Source organism: Budorcas taxicolor, chromosome 4, assembly GCF_023091745.1.
Source record: "Budorcas taxicolor isolate Tak-1 chromosome 4, Takin1.1, whole genome shotgun sequence".
Lineage (NCBI taxonomy): Eukaryota > Metazoa > Chordata > Mammalia > Artiodactyla > Bovidae > Budorcas > Budorcas taxicolor.
In genome coordinates this window covers 98,035,027-98,058,260 of record NC_068913.1, presented here as the reverse complement: position 1 = coordinate 98,058,260, position 23,234 = coordinate 98,035,027, and the positions used below count along the sequence as shown (strand labels likewise).

The 23,234-nt window shown below is 50.3% G+C and overlaps 1 protein-coding gene across 1 annotated transcript in view; it reads left to right on the top strand.

Annotated features, from left to right (window-relative positions):
* PLXNA4 (plexin A4) overlaps positions 1–23,234 on the top strand; it is a 413,701-nt gene that overhangs the window by 3,321 nt on the left and 387,146 nt on the right. The window contains exon 2 of the mRNA XM_052638484.1: positions 17,085–17,267. Coding sequence (XP_052494444.1) covers positions 17,085–17,267 — 183 coding nt within the window. The remainder of the gene's footprint in view (positions 1–17,084; positions 17,268–23,234) is intronic.

Below are 23,234 nucleotides of genomic sequence, written 5' to 3'. Positions count from 1 at the left end.
CTTGCACACACACCCACACACATCTCTATACACATGCATATGCATGTACACAAGAAATACCCCCATGAGCTCACACACATGCTCCTTGTGTTAGAAAATAGTAAGTTTATGCTGTGTGCTTACTTAACAGCTAGTTCTTTTGAGATTAGAGGGGTTGGCTATTTTTGCTGCAGAAAACTTGCTGCTAGCCTGTCTTTTGGGGCGATGCTTTTGGGAGTAAAATCAGCAGCGGGGATCAGCCTGACTGCCCACAGGCAAGCATTTGTCTCGCCCTTGCTCCCTGCCACAGCACAAAAAGCAGAGTTCATCATGGGGAGTCCGCAGAGCTGTAGGTCCTAACATCCGCCTGGCGGCCTTGGAGAGAACAGAGGAAAGGCAGCTTTGCAAGACCGGCTAATGCCAGTACTGGGACTAATGGAGCCAGATAACAAGCTTTTGATTTTTCTTTGGGCTTTAATTAGCCTTTTCAAGTTTGAGGCAAGTTCAGGGTTGAGAGCAGAAAGGAGGAGGCCAGAAACTCCACACAGGGCTGGAGGCTGACTCCCCAGCCAGTCTAAAAGGCCACACTGGCTTTTAATGCACAGTATCAGTTTCTTTTGATTCAGCCGATGCTCGAGTTACTTTGCTCTGGGGCTAGGCTACGCTTCTTTTGGCCTCAGCCCAGACCACACAGGTTTCACCCGCCATCAGCCAGGCCAGGCTCCTGAGCATTCCTGTTGAGGAGCCCTCTCGGGCACACTGTTCGAAAACCCAGCTTTTCCCCCGCACTCTTCATTCTCAAGACCATTGCATTCCTTTCCCTTTTGCATTCTTACCTTGAGGCAATGAGGGATGGGGATGGGACAAATTCTAGAATTTTGTTTTGTTTTGCCTCGAGTCTGGGATTCCCTTGAGTGAGGCCTGAGAAGGGGAACACAATCTCAGATGACCTCTGTCCTGTGACATTTCAAGCAGGAAAGTGGAGGAGGGGTGTGTAGGGCACAGGAAGCTGACTTTAGGACTTATGTTTTGTAGGATTGGAGTCCCTTGTAGGTTTTGTCATAGTTACAGCTCAAAGAGCTTACAAAGTGGTTCATTTTAAAATTGAGATGAAATTGACATGTAACATGACATTAGTTTCAGATGTACAGCATAATGGTTCAATATTTGTATATACTGCAAAATGATCACTGCAAGAGTCTAGTTAACAATCCATCACCGTACATAGTTACATATTTTCTTATGATCAGGACTTGCAAGATCTATTCTCTTGTAGCACTGACATATATACACTGCCATGTATAAAATAGGTAGCTAGTAGGAAGCTGCTGCAAAGCATAGGGAGCTCAGCTCAGTGCTCTGTGATGAGGGGTGGGATGGGGGGCGTGGGAGGGAGGCTCAAGAGGGAGGGGATATATGTATACATTTAGCTGATTCATATAGTACAGCAGAAACTAACACAACGTTGTAAAGCAATTATACTAAAAAACAAAAAACAAACCATCTACTCTGTTCAGTTCAGTCACTCAGTCATGTCCAACTCTTTGCGACCCCATGGACTGCAGCATGCCAGGCCTCCCTGTCCATCATCAACTCCCAGAGTTCACTCAAACTCATGTCCATTGAGTCAGTGATGCCATCCAACCATCTCATCCTCTGTCCTCCCCTTCTCCTCCCACCTTCAATTTTTCCCAGCATCAAGGTCTTTTCCAGTGAGTGAGTTCTTTGTATCAGGTGGCCAAAGTATTGGAGTTTCAGCTTCAGCCAGTCCTTCCAATGAATATTCAGGATTGATTTCCTTTAGTATTGACAGGTTGGATCTAGTCCAAGGGACTCTCAAGAGTTCTCCAACACCACAGTTCAAAACCATCAATTCTTCAGCGCTTAGCTTTCTTTATAGTCCAACTCTCATATCCACACATGACTACTGGAAAAACCATAGCTTTGATTAGATGGATCTTCATTGGCAAAGTAATGTCTCTGTTTTTTAATAAGCTGTCTAGGTTGGTCATAACTTTTCTTCCAAGAGCAACTGTCTTTTAATTTCATGGCTGCAGCACCATCTGCAGTGATTTGGGAGCCCCCCCCCGCCCCCCTCCAAATAGTCTCTCACTGTTTCCACTGTTTCCCCATCTATTTGCCATGAAATGATGGGACCAGATGCCAGGATCTTAGTTTTCTGAATGTTGAGTTTTAAGCCAACCTTTTCACTCTCCTCTTTCACTTTCATCAAGAGGTTCTTTAGTTCTTCTTTGCTTTCTGCCATAAGGGTGGTGTCATCTGGGTATCTGAGGTTATTGCTCTTTCTCCTGGCAATCTTGATTCCAGCTTGTGCTTCCTCCAGCCCAGCATTTCTCATGATGTACTCTGCATATAAGTTAAATAAGCAGGGTGACAATATACAACGTAGATGTACTCTTTTCCCTATTTGGAACCAGTCTGTTGTTCCATGTCCAGTTCTAATTGTTGCTTCTTGACCTGCATACAGATTTCTCAGGAGGCAGGTCAGGTGGTCTGATATTCTCATTCCTTGAAGAATTTTCCACAGTTTGTACTCCCTTTTTAGCAACTCTCAAATATACAACACAGTGTGTACATGCTAAGTTGCTTCAGTTGTGTATGACTCTTTGCAACCCCATGGACTGTAGCCCACCAGGCTCCCCTGTCCATAGCAAGAATACTGGGGTAGATTGCCATTCCCTCCTCCGGGGGATCTTCCCAACCCAGGGATTGAACCCGTATCTCTTTTGTCTCCTGAATTGGCAGGCAGGTTCTTTACCATTAGCACCACCTGGGAAGCCCATACATCACAGTATCATTAACTGTATCACCATGCTCTAATTATACCCCAGGACTAATTTATTTTATAACTGGAAGCCCATCCCTTTTGCCCATTGTTTTTAATGCACTCTTGTTGTCCTAATTCTTTGAGCTAGAATACTTGTCCCATGGTGCTCTTCAGGCTTTTCTGGTCTCTTCCGTTTCCTGGGATTCACATTTCTTCCCCTGAACTCATGCCTCCAGGACTCTGAGCAGGAAGCAGTATGAACCTGAGGCCCCACCTCCTCCCCAGGTCCCTGCTGTATTCAGCTGTACTCAGGGAAGATGAGGTCCGAGGGCCTGCATGTGTGGGGCGTCAGTGGAGACACGCGGTGGCCCACAGCCTGGTGACCAGGTGAGAGGACAAACTTTGGGCTGGGAACCTGGAGTCTGGATCTGTAGGGAGCAACCTGTTGTCTTCACTCATGGAGAACCAGGGAAGTCTGGTTGAGCCCCCATCATGGATAAGGGCCTGTCGGTGAGAAGTGGCTTCCTCATGGGATTGTGGCCCAGTGAGTGTCAGTGCATCTTGCACATGCAAATCCCAGAATGGGCATCAAGTGTAGAGGCCGGGGAAGCAGCCCGGGCATTTGCTGGTGCTTGGGAAGGGCAGGGTTGGGGAGGGGCGAAGAAACTTCTGCCTTTGCCTCTGGCCCATTCCTTCTTGGGTCCTGGTTTTTTTTTCTCCAGCCTGGATGGAAAGAGGTATCCAAGAACAAACGGGCTGGTGTCTGAAAATTGCTCTAAGGACCTCAGGAGGGCCTGGGCAGAGGATGGGTCCTAGAGGGATCGACCAGGCCTCCTCCTAGTGTGTCTTAGGATTTGGGAGACTGTAGATCAGCCTAACACCGTTTGCTGGTGAGCATGCGGGGTGAGGGTTAAGGATGGCGGTGTAATTTCTGTGTTTCTGCTACTCAGCACTGAGATGGTCTCTATCTTTGGTCCCTTTAAGGGCTACTGCCTGGTCTCCCCAAACCTTCTTCTTTCTGCAGTTGGGGTGAGGAGATTATAGCCTGAGGCTTTTGTCATGTCCCATGATCTGAGCAGGCCAAGGTAACAGCTCTCAGTCCCTTTCTGGGAGCCCCAAGAATTCTGACCTGGAGTGAGACCACCAGGCTGGAGAGTGTGCTGTTGGGCTCCGAGACCTTGTGTTCTTCGTGGGTAGAGAAGCCGGACATCCTAGTGCCCCCCCAGGCATGGCGATCTACACCTCCTCACCCTTTCTTCAGCCTTCCGGGGTCACCTACAGAACACTAGCCCTGCTGCCTACAAATGAGTTAATGAATGGATGAAATTTTTATTAGGGCCTTGGCAATGTACTCCCTCCTGGCTGATTCCAAGAATCATGAAATGACATCAGTCTCTAGGAGCCTAGGAGTCCAGAAGAGAGATGCCTCCAAGCAGGTCATTATAGCCTCTGTGATGGGAACAAGGGCTGTGGCCCTGGGAGTGACCATCACTCACGCCACTTAAGTCTTCCCTAAGTCTGGAACCAGTTGAGAAGTGGGTGTAGGAGTCAGGCAGCATCAGCTTTAATGCTGAGAAGGCTGGATGGGGCAGAAAACGTCAGTGTCCAACTCTTTGTGACCCCCTGGACTATAGCCTGCCAGGCTCCTCTATCCATGGAATTCTACAGGCAAGAATGCTGGAAGGGGTTGCCATGCCCACTCCAGGGGACTTCTGAACCCAGGGACTGAACCTGGGTCTCCTGCATCGCAGGCAGATTCTTTACTGTCTGAGCCACCAGAACTCGGCAGCTTAATCTCCACCTCCAAGACCTGAACTTTGAGTGACCTTCCAATAGAAGACATTGGTCCATGGGGCAGAAACTGTGACCAGAATCCCCACCTCGCCCCTGTCTAGCCTCTAAGCAGAGCGTGTTGGCCTCTGAGCCGCCGGCCAATCCCACTGAAGAGTCCTTGTGGGGCCTGACAACGTATAAAGGGCTTCATCACCTCCTCTTCTCCTCCCAGCAGTTCTGTAGGATAATAGGGAAGGCAGACATCCCATCTAGTCGAGGAAATGGAGGATCAGAAAAGTCAAGGGCTTCACTGAAGGTCATGTAATTGGTGGACCAGAACCTTCTATACATCCTAATTCTCAGCCTGGGGCTCTTCCCACTGGTGTTTCTCGATAGGGCCATAGTGGGACCTGGGGCAGGGGGATGATTGGTGGTGCTGGGCACTTGCTTTGCTGGACTGTAGAGCCCTATGTGCCTACGGGACTCTGCAGCCACTGCAGAACCAGGAAATCCCTAGCCCCTGATTGAGAGCCGTTGCCAGACCAGGCATCTTCTCAACTTTGGAGTTTACTTGCCAGTACTTCTCAGACTCACAGAGGCACTCGGACCGAGCTTTTCATTTTTAACCCCAAGCTTCGCTTCACATCGGCAGTGGAGGAGAACCCGCTGGTGTGAGCCGTCACACTGACTCATGTCCACTGCTCTCGCAGGGCAGCCCTGGGAGGGGACAGGGTCACTGCCTGGATGCGGGCTGGCCTCCCTGCCTGGCCTGGATGGTCACTCAGTGAGGTCTGGCGCCGGGGATCCTGACACTCCACGAGTCCGTATCCGGAACGGCCAGGCAGCCACCCCAGGCTCTGGGGGCGGGATTGTGCCCATCTGCTCGGGCTGTTTTCTTTTCCTGTCAGCAGGAAGTGTGGCTCTGACTAGATGGGTGTATCCTGTTGTTTATGGCGCAAAGCAAGGCTTTCTCTTTCTGCTCAGCCAAAGTCCTCCCTTAGACCATGATCTCCTACTCCTGCCTGCCCACCCCCATCCCTCCTTCCTCAGCTCTACTACATTCGAGACTCACTCACACACACACACACACACACACACACACACACTGGGACCCAGCCCATACGCCACACTCTAGTCCCCCTGACAGCACACATCACAAACCTCCGTCAGTGCAAGCCCTCACCCCTCACAGCCCCATGACCCCTTCTGGTTTAGCATTGGGGGCTGCCGGGTCATAACTCCAGTCATTATAGATTCAAGCTTTTCCCCTTCCCTTGAGAAGGCTCCTGTCCGAGGTATTCAGGTGAAGAGGACACCTACCTCTTTCTCTTTGGGAGAAAGCATTTGCAATAAAAGTTACACCCCGGCCAAGTGCATGCAGGGCTTTGGGTCCCTGATGGTGGCCAAGCTCCTGGTGATGAGCTGGACCTGGTGAGAGGAAGGGGCTTGAAGCTGGCCTCCTAGGCTGGGTGTGACTTACCAGGAACCACTCTGGAGCCCATGGGGCCAGCAGGGAGGGTGATGAGATCCAGGAATCAGGCCTGCAGATGTTAACACAGACAGCTGCCGTGGCCACAGGGCGGGGTTTGCCGAGCAGGGGATTAGGGCATGGGGCAGCCTTGCCATGTCTTCACGCTGAGATTCTGACCCTGACTTCATGAAGCCCCGCACAGAGGCGTGCACCCCGGTACACACCCACACGTGCACACACATCCTCTCTGCTTGGATGTCCCACCCTGTCTTTTCTCTCTGTCGCTCTCTCTGCTGTGCTTCACTCTCTCACTTACACTCATACTCTGTGCAAGGCATCCCTGAGGCTCCCCGTTTCTGTGATGGATCCTCCCCCACACCCCCACACCACACACAGCAGCTCACACTGCAAGTACAGCCATGTACCCACACCCGTGTACACACACACTTGTGCACACACCCCCTTAGACGGTGTGCAATGGCCCAGCCCAAATCAGCAACTGAGCCTCTTATTCGGTCAGCACACAGACCAGCCCAACTTATCCATCCAGGTCTGCCTTCCCTTCAACTCCTATCATCCTCTCAGTGTGGCGTCTTGGCCAGGATGCTGGCCTGCGGGCTTGGGTCTTTGAGTCTCAGCCAGGTCCATCTCATGAGAGGTCACTGAGCTGGTGAGTGGTTTCCCTTTTGCTTTGAATCATACACTTCATCTTTTAGAAGGAGGCAATAAAACCATATCCCTTAATAAAGTGTGCTGAGACTTCTAGGGAAAGAGAAATACAGAGACATTCATAAGTGATGATAGACACAGAGCACCTTATGTTTGTAGAACACTGAAATAGCTCATGGCATCATCCTTATACTCTCCTTTGGTTACCGTAACCACCTGAGGAGATAGAAAGGGATTTAATAATATTGCTGTGCTTTCATACTTAACGTGTTTTTGTTTTTTTTTTTCGCCACCGATGTCTGCTTTTGAGAAATTTGGGCTGTGCCAGACCCAGATGTTATGTTCGGAATCCCAGACCTGGAGCGTGCCCACCCACCTTCCCTGCCATCCAGCACGTGATGTGAATACAAAGTCAAAGCCTTTGAAGGAGAGGAGATGTTTCCAGCTAGATCCTCCCTGTGGTCACCTTCCTGTGCCCCTCTGGTTTTTGTAAGGCAGAAGGGAATGGCTCCACGTTGGCACATGGCACTGGCATCACCTCATTTACAAAGTTAGTGGAAAGAAGGAAAAAAGACAACTCACGGAGTTCTCCATTCAGTCCCTCAATTTACATATTTTTTTTATTTTTCCTAGTGAATTGGGCCCCGCATGCTGTCCGCATATATGAAATGGCATCAGCGGGGGGAGAAGAAAGCCTGCATCTTTTCCCAGTCTTGGTGTCATTACTGTGTCTCTGTCAGTGTTCCAAAATATAATGGGATTTGTTCGGCTGATTTATCCTGCCTGCCGGCAACATTATCCAGACCCACACTCGGGCCCGAGGAGCGAAGAGGGGGAAGATGCATGGCAACGAGACTGGGGCTAATAAAATTTATTCCTCCTAACAAGGGAATGACCTCCCCCGTAATTCAGCCTGGCGAGCGGGGTCACTGCTTCCCAGCGCCGGCCAGAAAACACGCAAACTTAATCATTGTGGTGTGCCCCACTCCAATTACAGTTCCGGTGGCGGCTCAGGTTGTCTGCAGGAGACAGGGAGAGCAGTGGGGAAATGGAACTGATGGGCTGGGGGATGGGGAGGTGGCTCTTGGTCCTTGGCAGGCAGCCGCTGGGACCTCTGAAGCTTAAGGTACCCAAAGAAAGGGACAGCACCTGTGGGTTTTGCTTGGTGTCATTCCAAGGCCGCCTTTGGTCTTTCCCGGGGGTCCAGCTTTGGCTTCTGCACTGAACCCGTCATTGAGGTTACCTGCAGAATTGGACTAGTGGAGACTTATCCGTTTCTCTTGTTTGGCCAGCCTGAATCTCTGGTCATGGTGCCATGGCCCTCTCTGCTTACCCAGAGGGAGGACCCTGGGGCTCTCAGCAGCTGAGCTAATGAGGAGAAGGTCAGGGGTTTGATCCCTGGGGTTCCCGACTTGGAGCTGCTCTTTGCCTGCCATGCTCAGCAATTCCTAGGAGGGGTGCATTGCTGCAGCTTGCCATTGGTTACAGCCCGGAGTGGGCTTAGTGTCCCTCTCTTGGGAAAGCAGCTCAAATTAGTGGCATTAGTTGCCTATTAGAAAGATAACTTGTTATCATGATGAGTGAATGGCCACTTAGATGACCCGTATTCTGGTATCCATCTCTGTGAGATGCTTAGAAGCAGGGCGCGTAGCTCATTGGGAATCTTGGTGTGATTCACTGGGTTCTTTTTCCAACCCCAAGACACTTTTCACAAAGCCCCTTCACTAACGTGTTGGTCTAACCAGGTTACTGTGACTGCGGTTTGCTGGCTTCCTCTTTCTTTCTCTGCACATTCATTTCTCCTTCAATCTCATTGAAAAAGACACAATAAAGAGCCATTCTGAGATAATGTGTTAGTAACTAAGTGGATGAGGCAGAACAACCCCGTGAGTTGTCTTTTTTCCTTCTATCCACTAACTTTGTAAGTGAGGTGACGCTAGTGCCATGTGCCAACGTGGAGCCATTCCCTTCTGCCTTACAAAAACCAGAGGGGCACAGGAAGTTGACCACAGGGAGGATCTAGCTGGAAACGTCTCCTCTCCTTCATGCTCTTTTCTTGACATCTGGGCTCACGTCTGAGGTGTGGGGCCAACCTTTGCCTCTACTGGGGTTTCTCCGGCTCTGAAGTGAGTCTGACTGCCTGGGATCGGCCTGAGCCCTGGGCAGAGCTTCGGAGAGGGTTAGAAATTATGAAAAAGAGCAAAGTTTATGAAAAACAGTAAACAATCGTAGGGTGATATTGTCTGAGTTTTTGGATCTCTTGCTTTGTTTTAGAAATGAGTACTCAAGGCACATGGGAATATTTTATGGAGAAACAAGCTTTCTGATGAGAGTAACCTTAAGCCAACCAGAGCCTCCCCATGAGGTTCCTGCCTCCCTGAGGACTCTCCCTGCTTCCCCCCCAGCCTGCTGTCAGAGGGCACACAGTCGTCTCCAGGGATAGATACACTGCGGGCATCAGAGCCTGGCACATCTATGAATGCCGTGGGGTCAGCGGTTCTGTTTGAGATCTGGCCCCAGTAAGCGGGGATCATTACCTTCCTGCACTGCAGAGATATACAGCTAGAGTCTGTCTTTAGACATGAGCTGCTGTACTTACCTGATCAATATCTCCCTTTATAAAGGAATCCCACATGTGTAATCCACCTATTCCCTGTTTCCTGTGGAGCTCTACTCTGGTCAGCTCCCAGTGTGTGTGTGTGTGTGTGTGTGTGTGTGTGTAAAAGTGTAAGTGTAATTAATTAATGGGTACATGTTTGGGGCTGCTGAGCATGAAAAATCTAAAGACCTTTACTCTTCCACATCAACAGGCACCTGTTTTTCTCCTAACTTGTGTTTCTTTTCTAAACTTCAGCTTTCCCTCTCCTTAGGGACAGGTTGGCCCAGGAAAGGAGGAAGCCCACTCTGATGACTGGCCAAGGGCCTCCTCCAGACAGGAGGTTCAATTTCTCCCAGAGATCACAGAAGGGCAGAAGGCTTTTCCTGGATAGTAGCAAAAGAAGTCAGGCCTGTCCCTCCAGCAGTCTCTCTCATCCTGGCATGTTGAGAGACCTGTTCTCTGATCCTGGTCCTTTTGGGGCCACCCTCCAGTACCCTAGAGGAAGCCTCTATGTAATACCACTTTTTTCCCCTTCGGACTTGGAATTTGGGGTTCTGGTATCTATTTCTCAGTACCTTGATAGAACATGAGAGGTCAGTTCACTCTCTAAGACTCCATTTTTCTCTGCTGTAAAATGGGGCTGTTCAGTTCTAAGCTCTGGGGTCATTTTCCTCTGAAATTGCACAATGTGTGAAAGCATGGCCATGCCCTGTCCTGGATGGGGAACCCTCAAGTGACCCCCAGTGTTGCCTCTTCCTTGAAACCTTACTGCCCCCTCAGCAGTCATGGTCCCACCCTCTGGCCCTCCAGCCCCGGTGCACAACTGAAGCTGGGCATACATGGCCTTGCCTAGTCATGGACCTGGTCTGCAGGTCCTCCAAGCCATCTTTCTATTGTTAGGTCCTCCCCTGCTGCTTGGTGCCTAGTAGAGCCTCCTAAACACTCTTAAGCAAGGTAATCAGTGAGGAACAGTAAATACTGTCGTCTTCATCTGGTGCCTCAGTGTCCTCTAGTGGCAACGGAGAGTTCCAGTAGCCTAAGAGACCAAAAGTTGGATGGAAAAAGGCCCAACTGAAGGCCCCGCGGTGTGTGAGCTTGGGAAGGTCTCGGATGCCTTCTTTCCCATAATGGTCCAGCCTCCTAGCTTTGGGGGTGGGTGCGGGGTGCTCAGGACTAGGCGGCTTGAGGGTGGATGCTACTTTTGCCTTCAGAGAGAGCTAGAGAATGAGTTTGCTCCCAGATGGAAGGATTCCTCTCTCCGCTGGGCCAGGAGCTACCATGAGCAATGGGAGGACCAGGTCGACTTTGTATTTTTCCTTCCTGGGTTCAGAGACGGCGACTGCCAGCTCAGAGCGGTTGGCAGCTGTATCCCCAGGTGGAGGATTCGCCCATCTCCGCAGGCTCACCTGGTCAGCCTCCTTTGGATCCGTCTGGGATATTTGTAAACAGCGGACATCTGGGGTGAAAGGGGCAGCCTATGGCTATGGAAGAGACCAGGTCCCAGAGCTGAGCTAATTGGCCCACAGGGGCATGGACCTGGTGACCTTTATCTCATTAGCACTGCTTTTGGACCACTGAGCTCTGGTCTAGTTCTGATCTTTCCATAATAAGGACTCGATCTGGGGTTTCTGCAAAGGTGGGGTGACTAAGGGCAGGGCTAAAACAGCTCCACCCGGCAAGAGGGATGCATCTGGAACCAGGCCGGGGGCCATGCTAGCCAGGACGAAGAGTGATTTCAGAATCAGGTCCCCACCCAAGGCCTCGTCACTGGAGGGCTTCAGGATGGATTGGCCCAGGTTATGAGGGTGATGGTGGGGCAGGGGCCGGAGGGTGATGCCCACTGTCTCCCAGGTCTGCTCCTTCTTCAGCCCTTCTCAGAGGGTCTCTGCAGAGACCATCAGAAACCGCTGGGGTCCTTGGGTGGCTGCTCTGCAGCTCTGCCCTCCAGCCTGGGGAGACTGAGCAGGAAGGATGCTGGCAGCACTTAAAATCCCCTTTCTGTGGAGATGATAGAGCTTTTCAGAGTGCCAGTCTCTCTGCAGAGTGGGAGCAATTTCCCTGTAATTGGTAAAGTAACCGTAACTGCTCTGTCATTTGTATGTAGCGACACGTAATTGCACGGTAACCTTTGCCGCTGAGTGCGAGGTAAGCGCGGTAAGCTATTAGATTGTAATTCGGAGTGTCAGCTCTGGCTCCCCACGCCACCTCCACCACTGCTGCTCGGCTTGGGGAGGCTGCCACGGGGCCCCTCTGCCTCCAGGTCTAGTGGGTCCTGCTCTGGTGGTTTTGCTTGTCACATGGCGTTCTCTCCTGGGCCTAGTCTGAGGCACCCTCAGCCAGGAAGAGACCCCCGTGGTGACCTGGGATGGTGCTTCTTACTAAATCATCTGGGAAGGGGTTAAGATACAGATCTCTGAGCCTCAGCTCCAGAGTTTCTGATCCAGTAGATCTGGGGTGGGGGTGACCAGAATTTGCATTTCCAAGGAGCGGCCCTAACTCTAACCAGGGCTTCCCTGGTGGCTCAGCTGGTAAAGAATCTGCCTGCGATGCAGAAGACCCTGGTTTGATCCCTGGGTTGGGAAGATCCCCTGGAGCAGGGAATGGCACCCCACTCCAGTATTCTTGCCTGGAGAATTCCATGGACAGAGGAGCCTGGCGGGCTACAGTCCATGGGATTCTCCGGGCAAGATTCTCTCAGATCTCAAAAAGTCGGACGTGACTGAGGGACTGACACACACACCCAGCCCTAACTCTTCTGGACCTAAGACTATTTCTCCTTAATCAGCCTCACTGGCCTGATAGATCTTTAGGAAGAACCACCTTTGCTCTTTCATCTTGATAACCTTAGTGCCTTTAATCTTGATCACACCTCTCTGAGACAGGTATCATGAATTTCCGCAAAGATTCTAAGACTCACGAAGGTTATCTGAATTGTCTGTGGAAGACCTGGATTCAGTCCCTGGGTTGGGAAGATCCCCTGGAGAAGGGAAAGGATACCCACTTCAGTGTTCTGGCTTGGAGATTTCCATGAACTGTATAGTCCATGGGGTCACAAAGAGTCGGACACATCTGAGCGACTTTCACACACACACAGGGGTAACCAACAGTAACTAGGGCTAACCGCTCTCTGGTTTGTTGTTGCTGTTTAGCTGCTGAGTTGTACCCTACTCTTTCGAGACCCCATGGGTTGTAGCTCACCAGGCTCCTCTGTCCATGTGATTTTTCAGGCAAGAATACTGGACTGGGTTGCCATTTCCTTCTCCAGGGGATCTTCTCAACCCGGGAATTGAACTCAGGTTTCTTGCTTTGGCAGGTGGATTCTTTACCACCGAGCCACCTGGGAAGCCCAACACTCTCTTAGCACTTACTAACGGCCAGACGTTGTTCTACATGAATTAGCCATTGAATCCTCTCTACAGTACTGGGAAAGTATATGCTATTATTATTATCCCTATACTACCCATGAAAACCTGGGGCACAGAGAAGTTAAATAACTTGCCCCAGGTCACACAGCACTAAGCGGTGGAGCTGGGATTCTAACCTAGGCTTTCTGGCTCTAGTTCCAAAATAGTGTTAGCTATTTTGAGACTCAGGTCTTTATTTAGTCATTCATCAATTCCTCCATGCATTTTCCATTTAATATATATGTCTTAACCTATTATGAACCAGGAACAGAGCAAAGGGTACAAACATGCCTAAAATACGGTGCCATCCTTGAGCTCATGGCCAGCCCCTGGAATCCAGTGGATCACCAGTCTCACTTTACAAGTCAGGCACCCCATGAGGACATCTGTGCAAAGCAGATCTGGTATCTTCATAATGGGCCAGAAGGGACCCCAGAGGCTATGGCCCTGTCCGAGGCTTTGGGGTCTGTTCACAGGGGTGCCCACCGCATACATTCCCGTGCAGCAGACCCTAATCTCTTTCCCTGGTAAGAATGAAGCTGCTGTCTAATGAATAAGCACTGGAGAGGTGGCCAGAGCTCATTCGTGGGTATTTGTGGACTGGCAGGAGAGAGGGCCTGCAGGCGCGCCCGGCTCCTGATTACCACGGAGCCCAGCCCCTTCCTGGCTCCTCTGGCTCCAGCTCTAATCTTGCTGTTAATGGAGCCCAGGGGAGAGCTCGGCCAGGGCTGGAGGAGCACACACTCTCCTCCCCTGTTGCCCAGGGTGCTCAGGAATCTGCTCCAGCCTTCATTTGTCAAAGGTGTTCACCAATTAGGCTTCCCTTCCACGGGTCGTGGCATCTGCTCCCTACACCCTAGCCCCCTAGGGTCTGCAGGCCCTGTGGGACCCTCCCTCTGCTCTCCTCTCCTCCCATGCTGCAATTACTCTGATGCTTTGGCTCAGACTCTCAGGGTGGTGTCCTCAGAGAGCTATGTTCTGGCCGGGAGCATGCAAGGGCCACTCCCTACTGCACCTTCCCACCCCCCGCCCAAGGCTGTTCCGAGCAGGATTTCCATCAGAAAAATGAACCCGAAGAGACACTACCTTGAGGGCTCTCCAGTTTCGCCAGTGCCTTCACACCTGTTGTGTCACCTTGGTCTCAGGATGAGCCCATCTTGATATTTTACTGTCAAGGAATGGTAGGCCCAGAGAGTGGGAGGAGGCTGTGCCAAGGTGTATGCTTGGGAAGCTGCTCAGCTGCTGTGTGAACCCAAGTCTTGTGTTTTCTCCCACCCCTTCACTGTTAAAAATCCTTCCCTTATCAACCCCAGCTGGAGGAAGTGAAGAGTAAGACCCCGCCCCCACCCTGTGCCACAGTTGGGGACCTCAGCATCCATGCACCCCCAGGCTGGTGTCTGGTTCAGGCTCCTGGTCCAGGGTCTCCATCACCCTTTTTTCACCTAGGGCCCCACTCAGAGGGAGAAACCAAGACACAGGGGAGTCTGAGTGGGGAGCTATCATGTCTCCGGAATCCTAGGGCCACGGTAGGAGCCCCAGTTGTGGCCTTTGCTTCATTCAAGCCTGATGGCAATACCATGAGGTCAGCAATTTGGGGGCGTTACCTGCAGGTCTAGGTGAGGAGCCCCGGATCTGCCTCCTGTGTGGGTCTCGCAGGGAGCTGACCTGAGCTGAAACTGGTAGAGTCCTGGCTGCCAGGACACCAGGCTGAGCTGTTCTCACTGTCCCCCACCGATGAAAACATTCCTCACCAGGGCTTTTGCGGTGCAAGATGCCGCCATGGTAAACGCTTGTGGGTCCCTGACTTTCTGCCTCTGAGCAAGCAAGGATTTAACGCAGCCATTGGCTGAATGCACACTTTTGTTTTTGTAGATGGATGGTTTTCATCTCGTGTTCTGCCCAGTGAAGAAGAAAGTTATCTGGTTACTTAAAACTCAGAATTGCAGTCCTAGGGGCTGAACAGCCTGAGTCGTGTCAAGTCAAGGCAGTGTGTGTTTGTACCAGGTGTGGTGGGAAACATGGATGGCCTTGTTCCCTGCCTCAGTTTCCCCTTGTGGAGAGTGGACAGTCCTTCAGCCTTATCTACTTGGAAAATGGTAGTAGTGGGTGAGATCCTTTGGCTAAAGGCAGACATCCCGGCAGCACAGTTTAGGGCTGAGAAAGTCCAGGGGGAGGACAGGACCAGAGGCAGGAATGTGCAAGGCCATGAAGATCCCTAAGCTGCCCTCTGAATGCTTGGCAGTCACCATGGTTATGCCCATCAGGGAGAAGACATTGTCTGTCCTTTATCTGGGTTTTTTTCCTTCCTGTTTCCTCTCCATCTCTTCTACTCTCCACCCTAGCTGTCTCTCTTTTCCCCAATTCCTCATTTTAGGAAAAAACCATAAAGGTCAGACTGGACCTTGAAAGCTTCCTCTTGCCTTTGACTCCTGCAGTTGTTTTTGGAGGGAGTGGAGGTAGTAGAGGCTTCCCTGGTGGCTCAGACAATAAAGAATACACCTGTGATGCAGGAGACCTGGGTTTGATCCCTGGGTCGGGAAGATCCCCTGGAGAAGGCAATGGCAACCCACTCCAGTATTCTTTCTATGGACAGAGAAGCCTGGTGGGCTACAGTCCATGGGGTCGCAAAGAGTCAGACACGACCGAGCGAGGTAGGGGTTGTGTTTGGTCTGGGCTGTTGGATTAGTCGATGCGAGAGAGGCCAGAACAGGATGTGGGGTGGACGTCTGCACTGCACGTGGCTGTACGTGCTCCCCCCTGCCCTGGCTGCCCCCACCACGATAAGAGGGAGGTCGAGATGCTCGGCACACAGACATTGCCTGCCACCCCTGCCCCCCACTGTTGGGAGGGAGATGAGGGCCCCTGCATCCCTGGAAAGCTCGGAGTTGGCCACTTTGATGTGGCTCTGCTGGCAAGAGCCTGCCTGCTGGTTCTCCAGAAGCCTCTTCCTTTGGCTGGATTGGAGCCTTTAAAAAATGACACCTTGTATTTTATTTCCCTGCTTTCTCTGAAAAGTCCAAAGGCGTTTACAGGCATGAGCTCTATAGGCTTTATGGACACCCATCAAAAGTGGAGTTTGTCTCCTTCATCTTTATAGAGTGGAAAATCAAAGCAAAGAGAGATGGAATGACTTTTAGGAGAGACAGTTCTTCTGAGAAAAAGGGAGAAATCCAGCGTAGGATCTTAGAGCCTCAGGGAGGTCAGTGCCAACCCCCAAGCTGCTCAGTGCGGGGCACTGGAGGCCCCTCAGCAGCCATTGTCAGGGTCTTCGCCACTCCCTAGGGGGACTCCCTAGCTGTGACCCTCTGCTTACATGGGGATCGGGAGGCTGCAATGAAACAGGGAGACACTCAGCTAAAACAATGGGGGTAGGGTAGGATGCAGAAATGGCTTTACTTGTTGGTTCCTGACTCCTGAAATTGTCCTGGAATCAGAAGCCAGAGTTGGGTCCCTGTGTCCCACAGGGTTCCTGGGAATCACGGGAATGTCCTCTTTAAGGGATGCTAAAAAGTGTTCCTGTGAAAAAATGGTTTAGGAAATAAATTGTTTGGAAAAAAATGCTGAGAGAATTTTAAAGCTATTTCTCCCTAAAAAGACTTTTCAGACATTTTTTGGTAACAATTAGGAATGTCTTACATGATGTTAGAATGTACTGGGTCTCAGGACATTGCCCAAAATCACTTGCCCAAGAAACCCGTTTATGGTAGAAAATCTTATGGGACTTGTGTTCCATGGAAGGCAATTTGGGAAACGCTGGTGAGAGTATGAGAGTGTCAGGGCTGCCCTTCTTCATTATGCTGTGAAAGAAGGAGGCTGGGATGGGACGTAGGGAGGCACTTGTGGCCCGACTGAATTCATCCACAAACTTTCCGCTCCTCCCTTTCCTCCTTTCCCCAACCAATTGTCCATACACGACTCTGCCACGGTGTTGGCGTACATGTATTAACATTCCTATTTCTCTGTTCCACACCTTTGTGTCCTGATCTCTGTGTCTGCTCGACAGTAAGTGTGTAGATATGGAGACCTTGCCCCACTCACTCCCTATCAGGGATGTCTGGGTCCCATGCTCGTGAGTGGTGGCCCAGTGCTTTCCCAGGTCATGGTGATGATGGGCTGTCAAGATGGTACCTGGAGCAGCCGGAGGTGGGGCAGAGAGGCTGCAGAGTGTGGTAGAAAGAAGACTCCAGGGATCTGTGGCTTTCTGCATGTGACTTTCTGCAGTCTACCTAGATGACTGTTGACAGGCTTCCTAGTTTCTCCAGAGCTGAGTTTTTCATGTGATAAAGCAGTGATTTATACCAGGTGATTCATCTCTAAGGATTCTCCTAGCTCCAGAGTTCCCTGACTCAGTGCGAGTTGCCCAGCTGCTAGCTTCTAATTCCTCTCCCTCTTCCTTTTCAGCTCTTAACCATTGATGACAACTTCTGTGGCCTGGATATGAACGCCCCCCTGGGCGTGTCGGAGATGGTGCGTGGCATCCCCGTCTTCACAGAGGACAGGGACCGCATGACTTCTGTCATCGCTTACGTCTACAAGAATCACTCTCTGGCCTTCGTGGGCACCAAAAGTGGCAAGCTGAAGAAGGTAGGACAAGGGGTAGTCATTTCGGTGATTGTGCGGACAGCCTGTCCCCAGTGGGACAGATGTTGGCTTGTGTTCTCTTACTACCCTGGGCCTGGTTGGTGAGTGATACAGGTTTGCGCTATGGAGGTGTCTTGCTGTTTTGAGGTCCACAGTGGTATTCTTGTCCCTTCTCTGCCTTCACATGGAGGACTGTTGTGGGACTCACACTGGGTGAGAGTGTGGATCCACCTCTTCCACGGGCTGGTGTGCTCCTGAGAGGTGTGCGTCTCCAGGCTCCTAGTCTAAATGGTGTGCTCTGTCTAACTTGGGCTTATGCCCTAAGGCAAGACCTTTATTAGGCATGGATGGTTGGGAAGGATGGACAGGGGCAAGGGATGTGCCTGTTCCTCCCTCTTCAGCCCTTCTGGGTGGTGCATCCATCTGGAATCCACTCAGGGAACAGAGGGAGGAAAGTATATAGTACCTGCTGGAATTGCTGGTGGGGCTGAGAGCCAGATCGCGGGACGAGGAAACCATGGATGCTGTGGGAGCGCAGAAGTGCCTTCAGGTGGAGTGGAACCCTGTGATCCGGGGACATGAGCTTTTCTCCTCGTTCTCCAGAATGAGGCTTGCTGGCTTCAGCGGTTCTGGGTGACCTTGGCCCATCTGCTGTGTTTCACGTCCCCATCTATGCAGTACTCTGTCACCTGCCTCGTCTTGGGCTCTCAGTGGGCTGGTGCTGGTCCCCCAGAGTGCCCTTCTTCCTTGGATCAAAAGCCTTTCTAAAACTCACGGCAGTAGGTCTCGTTTTCTGTTGGCCGATAATCATACTTGAGTCTTTCTCCTGGGAAATACTGATGATGCCATGCGGAGATCCTGCTTGTTTTAATTAGGCTTCCCCTGGAATTTTCTGGACATCATGTGGTCCAGATGGATGGAGCGGCAGTGCCTTATCTGAGACCGAGTTTCGATGCCTGCTTTTCTCTTTGCTGTGTTTGTGGGTATGAGCTTGATGGTCAAGGGGAAATGCTCTCTGCAGGTCTCGAGACTGTACCTGTTATCCTGTCCTATGGTGTGACAGCCCATTCCAGCCACTGTTTTTCTCTCTTCAGATTGTGCATCTTTGTGGAACAGGTGGTGGGGCTGGAGGGTGAGAGTGTGGAGGGGGAGAGGCAGGGAGCAGAGTGTGTGTGGGCTGGGGGTGTGTGTGGAGCAGTCACATGGCTAGGGGCTGGAAGAGAAAGCATATGTTGGTGAAACGCCATGGCATGCGGCAAGAGTGATGGAGGCATCCCACCACGCACTGGGGTCACTGCCTTCTATGTCAAATGAACAGATTAACTTAACCTTTGTCTTCACAGCTTGAAGAATTATATTTCCTAGCCTCCTGCCTTTCTGCGAAGGCTATGTTGAACACAACTGAATGTTTTCTTGCTGCCTTGGCCTTCTTGTGATTTCTACTCACGTAGTGGACTGGGCTCATGGACACCTGGGGAGGATGCTGGGAAGTGCAGGCATGTTGTGTCTGGTCATTGCAGCCTTCCCAGCTCTTCCTCTAGAGCACCTTGTCACTCATCACTTCCAGATGCTGCCAGGAGTCCTGGTCCACATCAGCACCCTTCCTCCTCGCTGAGCTGTGGCTTCCAGCTTTCAGTGAGCTGGGAAATTAGATAACCAAACTTGCTGAAATTGTGTCTGATAAGCCTCCGTATAAGCCAAGCGGGGGGGGGGGGGGGGGTGGGGGTGGGGGTGGGGGTGGGGGAGAGTCCACGAGCTTTAGAGCAGGGACTTCAGGAAAAGATGTTTCTGCTGGTTGCTCAGATGACTTCATTCTTCATGAGGATTCAACGAGTTCGATTTGCTGGCAAAGTGGACTCTAAATACCAAAGACATTCCCATATGCAAGTCACACAGTGCAATGTCTGTTGACCTGCTTTGCTTGCTCTGATGGTTAAATAAGCACTGTTGAGGGTAAATAAGGAAGTGAAGGAACTGGGAGTGCTTTAGGTCTTGTCTCTACTAAGCCCATCTCAGTGGAAAGGAGAGGGGACATCCTTCAATATTCTGGAAGGTTCCCACCCCTTCAACTTCCTACCAGGGGCCAGAGGATCTTTTTACTTGCTGGCCAGACCAAGTAGACCCTTTAGAAGAAATTTTTTTCTTTTTTTTTTTGCTATTGTCTGAGCTGGTGGGTATATGGTGTCCATGATATAAATATTGAGAATTCACTGCACATAACAGAACAGAAAGTTATTTTCTCTTGGGGGAAAAAAAAGATGTTTCCTGGCCACGGCGGCATCGTAAACCTAAGTCGGTTGACTTGCAAATAAATGTGTGCTCTTGGTCAGAGGGTGGTCAGAGGCTGATCGGGGCTGACTCTCTCACCTGTGGAAGCCAGTCCCCTGATGGGGATCAGAGCGAGGCCCATCTCTGTGAGTGGGGGCTGAGGATACCTCCAGGACCCCGGGCAGGCCAAGTGCACACAGACATCCATTGTGGGGCAGGCTGTGGGCAGAGCCTCGCCTTGAAGTGTCCCCCGAGGTCAGCCAGGCTGGCCATAACAGGTCACACCTGACCGGGGGCTTTAGGGCTTTAGAAACCGTGGACTGGCATTTCTCATCTTTTACTTTGGAGCAGCGGGTAGGAGTGAGGTTCTATTTCAGTCACCTGGGACATTACACTTAATTTCCAGAACTGTGGTGGGACTGGTGAAGCATAAACATTTGGGAAGCAGGGCGAGAGAGTCATGTGTAGGGGAATGAGCCAGTGGCCCTCCTGGGGGAAAGCCAAGCCATGCGGGCAGCAAACTTTCTGCTCCACGAGCTCAGAGCGGTGGCCTTTTTAATAGTTTTGCTGAAGCCCAGCTACACTCCTGCAGACTCAGCCGGCCCTGGGGGACAGTCTGAATAGGGAAAGGAAAGCTGGGCCGCTGCGTCTGTTGTTTGAAATAATAAAAAGTGAAACTGGCCCATTTATTTATTTTTTTCTAAACAATAGAATTTCCCCACCACTCTGGCTCACTGAGCACCACTCCCCTTGCCCTGTCATAACTCGGTCCTGCTTTTCCCAGAGGTTATCAGTACCCCATTCACTCTCTGGGCAGAGGCCCAGCCGTGGAGAGCTGTGGGGCTACAGGAGGATTTAGTGGGAGGTTTTGTGAGCTACTGAAACTGGGGTCTCAGGATAATAGAAATCATACGGCCGCCGTAATTACAGAGCCGGTTTCTCTGAGCCCTGTAATAATCTCCCGCGTGAATCAAGGGCCTTGCAGGGTTCTTTGCAATATGACAAGGGACTCAAGGTGGGAAGGCTGGGCGGGAGGGGGTTAGGGGGTTTGCTAAGAGTAAGGGAGTTTGCTGTGAGTTTCAGGAGTTCAGGAGCTAGTCTGTAGCAGCTATCCATGGGCTGCCCTGAAAATTACTGACTTTCCATTTTGTTTGAAAGGTATGGGTCCCCATCATTGGCAACCTTGTCTCTGATGACCGTAATTTTACTCCTTTAGTGCACACATCACATGAGGCAGGGGGAAAGGAGGTGAGGAAAGTACCAATTTGGATGTCTTTTATTTTTTCTGATCTGTGTGTGTGTGTGTTATGGCTGGCATTGGCACATAAATGCTCCAGTCATCAGGAAGTGCCTAGAAATTTAGGAATAAGTTACAGGCTGTTACAGTTTCAACTGCAGGTTAAACTCTTAAGGCCAGCACCATTCCGATTTGCTTGAAGGTGTCCATATAAATCTGAAAACCTTTGACCCAAGTTGGGAAAATGAAGTCAGTGTTGCCTCAGAGGACAAGATCTCTTTGCTTAAATATTCCAGCTCTGATTTCTCTGTCTCTTGCATTTTTACCACTAAGTGATCATATTTCATGGCTGCTGTTCAACAGTGAATTACTGCCTGATATTAGTGGGAGAGACTAATGTTCATTGTGAACCAGAACATCATAAACTTTCATTTGAGGTGTGATTGCTCCTGTCATTTTGTGATTGCGTCTTTCCTGGGTGTTCTGTTAGGTTGAACTGCACACACCAAGGGGCGGAGTGCTGGGAGAATGTTGGGTAAGCAGAACCCTGGCTGGCCTTGCTGTTGGCTTGTAGTAGGATGTGTGTCTGTATGTGTGTGTGTGTGTGTGTGTGCATGCACACACACACACAGCCTCTCTTGTGTGGGTGTGTGTCAGCATGGAGAGTCACAGGAGTAGAGAACACAAAGTCATTCTTTTTGGGAATTGTCATGCAGCTTAATTCAGTCTTCCTAATTTTTTTGCGTGAGCCTGTTTGAATTTTTTTCTTTTTTCTTTTTCTTTTATTTTATTGACATATAGTGGATTTATAATATTGTGTTAGTTTCATGTATACAGTAAAGTGGTTCAGTTATACACATCTAGCTTTTCTTTTTCAAATACTTTTCCCTTGCAAGTTGTTACAAAATATTGAGTAGAGTTCCCTGTGGTACACAGTAAGTCCTTGTTGGTAATCTATCTTATATCTATTTCATATATAATAATGTGTATATGTTAATCCCAAACTCCTAATTTATCCCTCCCTCTCTTTCCCCTTTGGTAACCATATATTTGTCTTCTATGTCTATGAGTCTATTTCGTATATAAATTCATTTGTATCAGATTTTTTAGATTCCACACATAAATGATATCATTGCCTTGTTCTGTCTGAGCCTGTGTGGAATTGATTTGCCTGTGTTCCATAGGCCCTGAACACAGACCCAGAAGGGCAACTAGTAGAGGGGGAGGGAGACTTGCCTGAGGCTGTCATTCTGAACATAAGCTCTCAGAAACAGATGCTGTGTGTGTGTGTGTGTGTTTCTGCAGTGCTCGAGTCACAGGGCAACACCAGATCAGATATGTGCAGCCCCTGCCTTGCAACTTCCTCAGTGTATCTGAGAACTCTTTAATATTCACCTGGAAATTTATCAATAAATCAATTGATAATAACTAATAACAACAACGATAATAACCAAGTAAAAACAATAATAATAATAACAATAAGTTAACTAAAAAGAAACTCATGTCATGGAGAGCTCTCTAGATGGCTGAAGGCATCACAAAATTCAGTGGAGATACAGCTGAAACTCCAGGTTGCCCTGCGATCAGAGCAGAACCTGAGTGTACCGGATATAAGGTTTGGTGAGTTGCCCGTTATGTTGTTGTTGCTGTTCCGTCACTCAGTCGTGTCCGACTCTTTGCGACCCCATGGACTGCAGCATGCTGGCTTCCCTGTCCTTCACCATTTCCCAGAGTTTGCTTAAACTCACATCCATTGAGTCAGTGATGCCATCCAACCATCTCATCCTCTGTTAGTTTTTCAAACCAGAGAGGCTGGCCGCTTTGCTTGTGGGTAGTCCCTCAAGCAGAAGGGAAAAAGAAATATTGAAGAATCAATGCCAGACAATTTCCACAATGAGAAAAGTGCATCACAGTTGTTGGCTTTTTGTTGTCATTGTTGTTATTTTTGCCGTGCTGTTTTTGCATTTCCCACCCTGGTTTTGCAAGTATTAGGCCCACGTAGATCTTAACCTATGGGTTGAGTGAGGGGGATGCTGAGGCTGAGATGCTGCAAACAGAAGACTGTAACAGATGTTCCAGGGACCCTCCTTTCTCTGACTTCACGTCTAAGGAGGGACAGAGAGATGGCTGGTCATTCAAGCCTGGGACTGGCCTTCAAACCAACCTTGCCTCGTGCCCTTCCATCCACTTCTTGTGGCCCTCCTCCCACCTCGATTCAGTCTCCTCAGCTGGGCTGTAGGCCTTTTTGTTCACATTGTACCTGCAAGACGTGGCAACCAGCTCAGCTGGCAGTATCCTCTTGTGTGTGTGTTAGTCGCTCAGTTGTGTGCGACTCTTTGTGACCCCATGAACTGTAGCCCACCAGACTCCTCTGTCCATGGAATTCTCCAGGCAAGAATACTGGGGTGGTTTGTCATTTCCTTCTCCAGGGGATCTTCCTGACCCTGGAGACCCTTCCAAACCCG